This window comes from Coenobita brevimanus, chromosome 65 (genome assembly GCF_032717465.1).
Source record: "Coenobita brevimanus isolate Jiangsu-jjx chromosome 65, ASM3271746v2, whole genome shotgun sequence".
Taxonomy (NCBI): domain Eukaryota; kingdom Metazoa; phylum Arthropoda; class Malacostraca; order Decapoda; family Coenobitidae; genus Coenobita; species Coenobita brevimanus.
In genome coordinates, this window is record NC_137018.1 from 9,270,974 (window position 1) to 9,282,846 (window position 11,873).

At 43.2% G+C, this 11,873-nt stretch overlaps 1 protein-coding gene across 1 annotated transcript; it reads right to left on the reverse strand.

The window, feature by feature from the left end:
• Positions 1-3,671: 3,671 nt before the first annotated feature.
• On the reverse strand, positions 3,672-4,460 carry LOC145404897 (transcription factor Sox-14-like). The gene has a single exon (XM_080276397.1). It carries the CDS (start codon positions 4,458-4,460, stop codon positions 3,672-3,674), a length of 789 nt encoding a protein of 262 aa, XP_080132523.1.
• Positions 4,461-11,873: the final 7,413 nt, after the last annotated feature.

An 11,873-nucleotide genomic window follows, 5' to 3' on the forward strand; every position in this document is an offset into this window, starting at 1 on the left:
CAGCTCTGGTACCCTATTCCAGCTAACACCAGATGATTTTATTCAGCTGAGAGTGAGTCATGGGAGCCGCTGGGTTTAGAAATTCTGTGACACTTTTTCCTCAGCGACTTATTTTGGGCGATAAACCTTAGGCTGTTAGTGTATAAAAATTTTACCACATCAGTATCGAAATAGTATCAGCAACATACAAGAGGATATTCAGCCGTGATGTGCAAAATAAATCGCTTTGGAAGAGGTGTAACGAAATCTCCCAGCCCCTACTGCTCTCATATTTAATTCTATATAAACCAATGGCGTAAATTTTTCACCTTTATTCTTATTTACAGGTGAATATTTTACAAAAAAGGATGATGATGATGATTGTGATTATTGTTGTGCTGATGTTGAAGGTGATTGTGATGATGATGATGATGATGATGATGATTGTGACGACGATGATGATGATGATAAATAACACAGCTCTTGTATACCAAATATTTTGATGATTTTTCCAGAGAGTGTTATATGACATGGAAAATATCTCTTTTTGAAGGCGTTATAGTAATGATCCCAGGGAGGTTCTGTTTATTTTTTCCTTCCGTCTTCTTGCGATCTTATTCCGCGTAGTATATACTCTTGGGTCCGTATTCCCTAGCACCTTTTCCTTAGCGATTTAATTTGGGATACGGCTGGTTAATATAATTATGTACGTGATTTATGAGAGCATGGTGATATCAGCGTGGTTTAAATAACACAGGAGAGGACAGCAAGGTGTAACAAGCAAAATAAATCTTTTAGGAAGAGGTGTTAGGGAGCTTTCATGGAACTGGAGGGGTTAGATATACGCTTAAGAAATCCTTTGAGTAAGAGACGCCTTTCCTAAGATGAAAAAAAAATCTACTGAGAGCGTTAAGACTAAATTTAAAAAGACATCATCCGGAACCAAGAATTTAAACACGGCCATATTAAAAATTTTTCTCTTCTAAATCTCTCTCCAAACTTTAATAAAATTGTCTGGAGAAGGCGAAAAATATATAAATAAATAAATAAAATGGGTTACATCGGAGTGCAGAGATTAAGTACCATATATTCGTTAGCTTGGGGCGGTTTTCAGGGCAACTTTTCCCAGGCAACCTTTATCTCGGCGGCAATTTTTTTCCGGTGTTGCTGGTGGCGACTCTTGGACGAAATCGAAGGCCCGCATTACAGTATTATTTTCATCAGTTGCCTAGAAGGTGTCACCGGGATAGATTTGCCAGGAGAAAAGTTGCCAAAAAAAAGGGAAGGGGGGAGGTGCAAAGGTTGACACCGTTTTTAGATTTCGTGACACTGTTTCTTAAGCGATTTATCTTGCACCTAAATTATTCTCGAGTGTGTGTGTGTGTGTGTGTGTTTTTTTTTTATGTATTTCTATATGTCACCGTAATTCGCATCTGTAACATGTAATATCGACAGAGTTTGCATAAATAACGATGATGATGACAGTATGAACGTATAATGAACAATATATATATCACTGAGGACGATTAGGTTGTATTCTAAGTATTCTCGTCAGGTGAGGCAGCTCCCGAACACCTTTTCCCAAGCGGTTTATTTTGCCTGTTACACCTTTACTGTCCTATTCTGTGTTATAGAGATCCTTCTGATGTCGCCATATTCTGCATAAATAACGTACAAAAGGATATTAACCACCCATATCCAAACATAAATCGCTAAGGAAGATGTGCAGCGGAAAAAAAAAAAACGCTTAGAACACGGCATAAACTAGAGATGTAATATATAGAATAATTCGCTGAGGAAAAGGTGCTGCGGAATATCCCAAATCGCATAAAATACCGCTTAGAATACAGCATTAAAAAAGAGGTGTAACATCCAGAATAAATCGCTAAGGAAGAGGCGCTACGGAATATCCCAAATCGCTTAAAATACGACCCTTAGTCTAAGGGCGCGTTGGACGACCCCTTCAGAAAGACGATTCCGTTTCATTTATTAATTAATTAATTAACTTATTTTATTACTTATCATTCTTGCTGTGGCCAGTGATTCTTTCTTTTTCATTAATTTTCTTTATTACTATTTTTATTTTTATTATTATCATTATCATATTACTATCATCATCATCCTTCTCTTCATCATCATCATCATCATCATCATTATTATTATTATTATTATTATTATTATGGTGGATGGTTTGGCCTACGGAAGGACAGGCGGGCTCTGAGCTGAAAGGCCGTGGGTAATTTATGTCCCCTAAGTTTATTGATTGTCTTGTCGTCGTTTCTGCGTACCCAATCCCTAGGTGGAAAACTGTCAGATGATGATGATGATGATGATGATGATTTATATTTTCGTTATTATTATTATTATTATTATTATTATTATTGTTATTATTATTATCATTAATGTTGTGATTATTTATAGATCATATCCACAGGGCATCTTAGTAAGTCAGCTACAGACCCGTGAACACTGAAAAATCATAGCACAGTATTTGGTGTTCAAGTACTGTGTTCATCATCATCATCATCATCAAAAACCCTAACTGCCTGTAAATTATCCACCTGTAGATAAACGTGGCGTGAAAGAATATAACTGAATTATGCTGAATCAAAGAATCGAAAAAAAAAAAAATCTTGAGTCTTTGTGCATTAGAAATTCCATCTTGCCATGGGACTGTAAAGAAAGTAGGATAAGCTTAGAGTGAAAAATTATCAGTTTTTGTCTTAAATATAATACTGCATGAGTGCCTTCTATGTATTCTTTTTCATTTTTATAATTTAATAGAACAGGAGATGACTAACGGGGATAGGGAAGCTTCCATATGTTACTAATACAAAATTAATGTCTCCGTTATGACGAGTATAATTTAGTTAATAGGGGATATATCGTGCCACCAGTATGCAAGAGGTAAGGAGTAGAGATTCATTACATTCGTGGCTGGTGTGATTAAGATCATAATTACTGTATGTCATTAAGGCAAATATAATTCCAGTCATGTCAGGAGCGATCTAGTATATATGATAGACTTCTTCTGAACCTCATTGATATAATCGTGAGAGGATCATATACTGTGAGACCTCCCTGAGCAAGTGTGGTGCCAGGACGACATAATTACAAGACACTTAGGTCATTACTATCATGAAGGGGGTTGGGGGAATAACAGGAGGACAGGAAGTAGCCAATAAAAGATTTAGCTGTTTAAATGGGTTATTATTAATAACATCAGCGATTTGTTATGTACATGATACAAAAAAGTACTGTTTACACATATAATAATTCAACATTCAAACAACAGTTAAATATATTCCATTGATGAGCTTCAAAAGACTAGTCTATGCGCACTTGTACACTTGTTAATTTAATATCTGGTCCGGGGGCACTGTAAGTTACAATTCAGCGCAAAAAATTCTCTCGAGGAAAATTATTTCGTGAACAGAAATTTGACACGAGTACTTACACTGCCACATGCCAGGCCATCAGGACCTACTGACACACAATACAGCGGCAGCGGCCCGCCACCGTGCCCACGGTATATTCTATACGGTATGCTGCTGCCGCCGTCACACGGGGTCTCTCTGGCCACACAGTCACCGGGCGGGCACTGTCCACTCCTCACTACTCTACTACTGTACACTATGTACACTCAGTAGTCGCCGCGCGCCCGGAGAATCGGGCGGCGGTGACGGGTCGCCTCAGAAGATTACAGAGACTGGTCGGCGCAGCTGCTCGACGGAGGGTGGGTAGCCGGGGTAGAGTTGGGGTTGCGGCGCACCTTGCTGCCCGCTGCTCAACCCGGCTGACATGCCAGACAGCAGCGAGGAGGCGGATTTAGAATACAGAGAAGAATACAGAGCTGACACCGTCGACATGCCACTCACAGAGGCGGCGGAGACACTAGCGGCGGCTGCGGCAGCGGCGGCAGTATCGTTGCAGGCGAGGGAAGTCATGGGTTTGTAGTGGTCCTGAGCTGCGGCCAGCTTGCTGAAGTGCTGGGGGTCGAAGCTTGGGTAGAAGTGGTGGGGTAGACTGGCGCCTGGGAAAAGTCTGGACTTGTCCCCGGCCACGTCGAGCGGCGAGGGTACGGCAGGTGTGGAGTAGTAGGTCTGGTGCAGCGGGCCGAGCGGGTCCAGCGCCGATGTTGCCAGGTACGGCAGAGGGAAGCTGTACCCGTTCTTCTGTAGAGTCTTGGGCTTCCTGCGGGGGCGGTACTTGTAGTCTGGGTGTTCCTTCATGTGCTGTGCGCGGAGACGTTTGGCCTCGTCAATGAACGGACGCTTCTCTGCCTCGGTCAGTAATTTCCACTCGGAGCCCAGTCGCTTGGAGATTTCGGAATTGTGCATCTTGGGGTTTTCTTGAGCGATCTTGCGTCGTTGCATGCGAGACCAGACCATGAACGCGTTCATAGGCCGCTTGATGTGATCTTCCTTCTTAGTGGTGCCTCCGGTGGGAGAGGCACTGGTAGGTGACGGAACTTGGTTCATGGTTGTCACTGTCTCGCGCGCTACGCCCAGAGTCGCGAACTGTTAGCCGACCGCAAAAAGAATGATGGACGGTGAGACGGCAAGTGTAATATTACACCACAGAGGTGGCGCGGCGAGTGTGCGCCCACCAGCCCTGGCCTGGCCACGCCCACCGGCCGCGCTGCCAATGGACGCACTAGTAAATCATCACTCAGTAAGAAGGGCGGAGCATAGCAAATTTTCTTGGCCAATAAGAATGCCTGTAACAAATATGCGAGGTGCTCTGTCCAGCTGATTGGTCCAAGACGTAGCCGCATGTGAAGGTCGCCAAGAAAATATGACACGAGGTCTGAGCGAAGGCTGCTGATGGCGCGAAACAACACGGGTGTGGAAGCGACAGTATCTATGAGGGTTTTCCATTTTCATTACCTTTTCTCTGACTTTTAATTGCACCTTCTCTTCAGAGTAAATTACGACAAGCCTAAAACCACTCTTAAGCTGGCAAAGAAGGTGATCAGGGCCTTGAACCCCGTGATACGAGCCTGGGTACTCGCCACAGTCTTGGGCTAAGTGGCAACAAGGTCTGTATGTAAACTTAATGTATAGACGCCAACCTCACACCCGGCAATCTTTGTCACAACCTGAATTATTTGTTTTGACTTAAGCATCCCAAGAGTCACTCATTGTCGCCTACTCTCGGAGGGGACGGGGGGCGGGACCAGACAACGCAAAAACCGCGGCCCTCGCCCCCACGCTCAGGCTCCCACTATGAGGTACAAGTAGAGGGCGAGAAATGTCAAAAAGCGTTTAGAAAGTGACAGAAAGTTGTTTGCCTGGATGCCAGAGAGGCACTTTATCATCGTTAATGGAAGTGTATCCCATAAAGGCTTTTACCATATTAATGTTCAGCCCACGAAGCCTTGCGGTATAAGGCTTAAGACCTGTAACAAATTACGATGATTAGATGTTGCATACATACATTCTGAATATTTCTCTCATTAGCGACGCGCTTAAGAACGCAGGTCACTGGGGCATTAACAAAATATAAGTCTATTCAGAATCCTCTTACCAGACCTTGCAGGCTGTGACCCGAGAGGACCCGCGTCTCTCATTACTAATCCATCGGGGAGCACCTCAGGACCCCTTCAATATCCTATCATTACGTGAATTGGAGCCTCCCAGAATTAACGGCACTCATCCGGCCAGAGTTTCATCACTAAGCGTCCCTCTTGCCCCTTTGCCTTCACGCGACACACACGCCCGTCTTATGAAAACAGAGAGCTTAGGTATAAGCAGCCCCCTCCCCACTTTTTTTTCAAGGTATGGAACACCTGTAATTATTATGTGATCAACCTGCATCCCAAATTCCTTAGTTCAGTCAATAATGATACAGAGAGGCCAGGCATATTCTAACATCATAACATACTTTAGAAACTCTCGTCAATTATTGGAGGCTTATTCACATCTTTCTTCTCTCACTTTTTTTTTTTTTTTTACGGCCCTCAGTCACAAGCATACAATTGCCTCTACTTCTAAGTAATACAGGGGCTGGTGTGCTGAGGGTCTTATGCATTTCCTCACGTACTTGCATCTGTTGTGGTCTAGTTACTACAGTATAACGGGCATGTTCATACGCAGTAAACGTGAGGCGTAAACAAATACACCAATGTCACAAAAGCATATAACTCCCCCATCTCGTCCTCCCGTAATACTTTGGAGTGGAGGCGGGTAACGCGGTATAGCCTGTAAATAGTGCTCTACTGGTAGTTTGAGTACAGCTGGCGTACCCAAATAATCCCTTTGTTCCAGTAACATATTTTTCATTTTACCTTTGCCACATTCAAAGGATTACATGCAACTTCGGGAAAGACCTCGCATACTGAAGTGATTAAAGACAAATATACTTAACTCAGCCAGTTCAAAAAAATCGCTCCTTAGCTTAGTGGAATTTCCTGGTGCCAATGGAAATATAAACAAATCATGTACTCAGGCTGAAGGAGCTAGGCGGTAGACGTGTACTGCCGTAGCTGCAAAACACATGCATATCTCTTGTAGTCTAAGTCCTACTTAACAGAGGGCTTTCTATCACAATAATCGTAGTCAGACACCAATAGATGTTTCCCCACTACAACTGAGAACAAAAGACGAGTACGTGCTTGCAGTCAGCCAGGGACAGTGCGAGTAAACATGGCAATAGCTAACCGTCGCTAAGAGGCGTGACACTTCGGTATTGGCAGGCTGGCAGTCAAGAACAGTCAGGTGTCGCCAGGTTGACAGACTGAGAGAGCTACACCCAATCACAGACATCAATACAGGAAAAGCCTTACACAGGAAATCCATACGTATCGCACAGTAGAAGTTTACACGGACGATCAATGGTATCAATACGAGACAGCTCACCGCCCCGCGCACATCACAACCGTCTTGGCGGCTAATGCCAGGTCGTATTCTAGCTGGAATAGGAAGCTGCGTTGCACATCTTCCTTAGCGATTTATTTTCTTTATCTCGCCTTCACACTGCCTTGCTCCCTATTTGTATCGTTTTTATATCGACATGGTTTAAATTAATAACATACCAGATGATACTGACGTACAGAATGAATCGCTACGGAACAGGTGTTACGAAATATCCAAAGCTACTTACAATACGGTTTTGTGTGGCGCAGAGGGTAAGTGTGCAAGACTTTCTCTCAGGATCCGGTGTAGAGGTGTGGGGGAGGAGGGCGACTGTAATTCGGGAAATCTATAATATGTTTAAATTATATTCCCAATAAAGAAATTAACCTTTTTACTAACAGAGGTTCTTCCTAAGCCGAATAAAATCGTCTGAAAATAGATTAAACCCTTCAGTCATAAGAGTTCTTCATGAGCCGAGTTACATTCACGAAGTTGCCAAAAAGAAAATTGCATAGAGAACATTGAACTGAACTGGTTAAAAGTATAATATTGATAACGCCCTTGTGTTCAGTAAATAATGATGAATATTCTGTCAGGCGTTTTGGCTTTTTCACATCGGAATAAACACTGAAATGACAGGACAGTATAAGCAGCGTCCTTATATTTAATTAATGAAGAGGAGTGCACTAAAAGCAGTTTTGAATTTTTCCACACAGGAATAAAAGAAAATGAAAGTTCTGAAAGGAATTTTGATTTTTTCACGCAAGAATAAACATTGAATTTGCTAGACAATATTAGCAACGTCCTTATATTTAAGTAATGGACAAAAGTGTTCCAAAAGCAGTTTTTATTTTCTTTCACGTCGAAATAAACACGGAAATTACAGGAACCTAGAGAGAGTCCCTCAAGTAATATCTACAAAAAAAGTTGGTGTAAACTCCAGGTGCTGATGCGTACAGTTTTCCCCCTACAGGCAGGCCAGGCGTAACCCCCTCACTGACCCACCCCCACCGCTGACCACTTTGCTGAGCCCCGCGTGGAAGTGGTCCCTCAGCACTCAGCCCACCAGCCCACAGTGAGGACTTCCGCCCGGCCGTAAAACCTCATTGGTGGAGGGACGCCTGGCCAGTAATTCCTCTAACCGGGGTCTGGGCACACAATGGTTTTTGTTTCAGTGCACCATAGGCCAATAAAAGAATGGCTCTAAGACTCGGCTGCCCCTGCCCTTCAAAAACACGCTTTACATCGCTCATTTTTCACTTTTAAATGTAAGATTCCCTCGCAAAACTCGATATCTAAATATGATTTCGGAATATTATGCTAACATCCTTGTCTGACTCTTTTGCATATATAAAAGAAATTACAGGAAAGGCGGAGCCACTGAAAAATTTGAGCGAAAAAAATAAAGGCGAGGACTGAAAGTCGTTCCGAGAAAAGAATTTGCCTCGTCCGAAACATTGTGAAAAGGAGAGGGCCCGCGGCACATCCGTTGTGCCATTGGTTGTCAATATTTTAGACGGAGTAATAGAGGCCTTGGATAATTAACACAGGTTCTTTGTGCGTCCTTGGTTGTCCGAGACCCTTGGGTTTTCCCTGGCCATTGTCTTCCAGTCTAAATATTGAACCCACCTTTCTGTCCGGGGAGGCCGTCCAATTTGTAGCGTTACGTCTTATTTTCCGTCTGAGAGCCGAGGACACCTTGAGGCGGCACCCGGAGACAACACCCACTCACCTGAACATACGGTCTTTTTTGGCTGCTTGTTTTAGCTCAGATTAACTTGTACTTTGGGGAATTTTTCTGTTAGTGTGTGTGCGTGTGTGTGTGTGTGTGTGTGTGTGTGTGTGTGTGTGTGTGTGTGTGTGTGTCTGTCTGTGTCTGTGTGTGTGTATGTGTGTGTGTGTGTGTGTGTGTGTGTGTGTGTGTGTGTGCGTATGTGTGTGTATGTGTGTCTGTCCGTCTGTGTGTGTGTGTGTGTGTGTGTGTGTGTGTGTGTGTGTGTGTGTGTGTGTATACGTGTGTGTATGTGTCTCTGTCCGTCTGTCTGTCTGTCTGTCTGTCTGTGTCTGTATCAGTGTGTGTGTGTGTGTGTGTGTGTGTGTGTGTGTGTGTGTGTGTGTGTGTGTGTATATGTGTGTATACATGTGTGTATGTGTGTTTGTCCTTCTGTCTGTCTGTCTGGCCGTCCGTGTCTGTCTGTATCTGTGTTTGTATGTTTGTAGTTCTTGTGTGTGTGTGTGTGTGTGTGTGTGTGTGTGTGTGTGTGTGTGTGTGTGTCCGACTCCAGGCATAGAAGTCCGTCCCCTGAGGCCCAGCACTCTTTCTACGCACAACAAGTGGCGTCGCGCACCTTCACTGTCAGATTGCGCTAATGAATATTCTTGTGATTGTTATTAAAGAAAAAAAAGACTCACTATGGGAGATTTTAAAACAGTCGTGCCGTGGCAGTAGGAATGAATGAGAGAGAGAGAGAGAGAGAGAGAGAGAGAGAGAGAGAATCTTACCTCTTACTGGGAGAGTGTGAATAAGATCGTGTGACGGTAACAAGAATATTTAAAAGCGAGGACATGGTACAATCAGCGGCAGAAATTCGCGTCAGAAATTCGTCTATTACATGAATCTGATAATCTTTAACATGCGAAGAAATTATCATAAACTAGTCATTAAATAACAGTTATATATGGCTGTCTAAAGCACGTTTATCAATGCCTCGCCACATTACTGTTACTTGGTCACAGGCTCATGACATACAAGAATAGTTCATTGAAATTTGTGACCTCGAGTGTAGGTGTTTCCCTTGTTTAAGAATTAGATAAATATATAAAGCATGTGGCAATAATCCTGTAAAGACTAGCTGAAAAAAAGTGTTAATAATTGTAATTTTAGGTTTGAGAGAAAGGAAGAGATGAAGCGGTGTGTGTGTGTGTGTGTGTGTGTGTGTGTGTGTGTGTGTGTGTGTGTGTGTGTGTGTGTTTACGTGTACATGTTTAAGTGGCTCTGTGTTCATGCAGAAATCAGCGCCTGCACGATAGTTTGGGATGAGGGTAAATGAGTGAGTGAGCGACCCACTGGGAAGTACTCAACGCCCTGGCCGACACAGGAAGGTAATTGAGGGTTTGACGAATAGCCCCATAGTTTCTCCCTGGCCTGAGGCTGGAGTGTCACGAGAGAAAGTTACTTTTATGAAATTAAATTCGATGCTCTTTAGGGATATAAATCTGGTAACACATTATCGCTCGCCTTCTACCATCTCTCTAGGCCTGCAAAACAGTAACTAGTAATAACAAGGCGCGTATTAAGAGGCATAAATGTTGTACATACCTGGGTAATTGGTTATGTGTGGAGCCTTCCTAACCTACTGTCGAGGTCTGGCCAAGAGAGGGATGGGCTTGAGGGACAGGCACTGTGGTCACATGTTTCCCTGCAGCAAATAGATTTAGATTGCTTTGTACTTAAGCTTTTACCCTTAAATTACCTATCTATCTATCTGTCTGTCTGTCTGTCAATCTATCTGTCCATCCATCTATGTATCCATCAATCAGTATCTAAAGTCTGTTCTTTTACTGTACATCAGGAGCATAAGAACCTGGGGTCATGTTACTTAAGCTTAACACTTAAGACGAGAGTAACCAGTCGTTTCTCCCTGAACATTATATGAGTAACTAGAAAGCGCTTAGAGAGCGCATACCTCCGCCAGTGCCGTTGCCATTACAAAGGATGTGGATCCGGATTCTTGAATATCGGATCCGAATCCGGATCCTCCCAAAAATTTGATTAATTCTTTCTTGTTCCATGGCCCACCTTTCCACAAAATTTCATTGAAATTCATCGAGAACTTTTGAGATTATTGTGCGGGATACTCCGGGTCTGGATCCGCCCCAAAATTTAATAATTTCTTCCTTGGCCCATGGCCCACCCTTCCACGAAATTTCATCAAAATCCGTCTGTAATTTTTTAAATCCTGCTAACAGACAGACAGACAGACAGACAGACAAACCAACCAACCAACGCTGGGTAAAACATAGCCTCCTTGGCGGAGGTAATAAGTAAAACAACTCCTCGGATTTCGGCCACATACGGCTGGAGCGTCTTAACCCACTTGACCAGGGGGCGTCTTTTTGGTCATAATTATGATTACAGTATTACCCAACGTTCTACATGGTTTTCAAGGTTACAGGAAATAAATTAGTTTGTCTTCTTTCAGCATCACCTGAAGGTAGCACTACATCATGTGAGTGGATGGTGGTCACCCGTAAGATAAATGAATTAATCTCGAAGTAGCTAGAATAAATTTTATAATGTTATCATATGGGCAATATTAGTAGTTGTTCATCTGAAATGTGAACCCATGCAGTGGACTGCTAGCTGAAGTTGCTCTCCTCATGCAATCCTCTATCCTCCCTTTGGGGGATAGAGAAGGAGCCGAGGGACAGTTGTATAGCCAGGCAGTGGATCCTCATGGTTATATCTGTACCACCACATGAAAGCGTCCCTCTTTAACACCATGTCATCGTACTGAAAAAGTAAAGCAGACTGAATTCGGGGTACACAATTTTGCAGTTACTGACATGATCAGTGAATTGGCGAAGTGGATACATTAGCCTCATCAGTGCCAGAGGCCCTTCTTGCCTTGGATGAAATAACCTGATGGGAGCAAGGAATTTTATAATAACCACAGTAGTAAAGAAAGTAATGTAAGTTTATTTTAGCCTTCAATCAGAGAGGTCGTTCTTGAGCTAAATTAACTCGTCCAGAGGTTGTCGAAATAATATATAAAAGGCATTATCGTAGTGAGAGTATTAAGTCTGATACATACGACTGAGAGTGCGATGGGAATTCAGCAACAGTAAACATAATCACCTCTGAGGGCAATACAGGGAGAGGGGGATTGACAGCAGATGGTTGGGGCAGTGAGGGGTATTGAATTAGGGGGATTATAGACCCAAACAGTCACGTATTGTAGTGGGGGGAGAGGCATGGGTGTGAAGGGTGAGGCAGAGTGTTGTGATGATGAGCCGTAAAACAGATGAGGCGACGAA

Coding starts and splice junctions, on each gene's coding strand:
- LOC145404897 (XM_080276397.1), bottom strand. CDS start 4,460: ATGAACCAAGTTCCGTCACCTACCAGTGCCTCTCCCACCGGAGGCACC.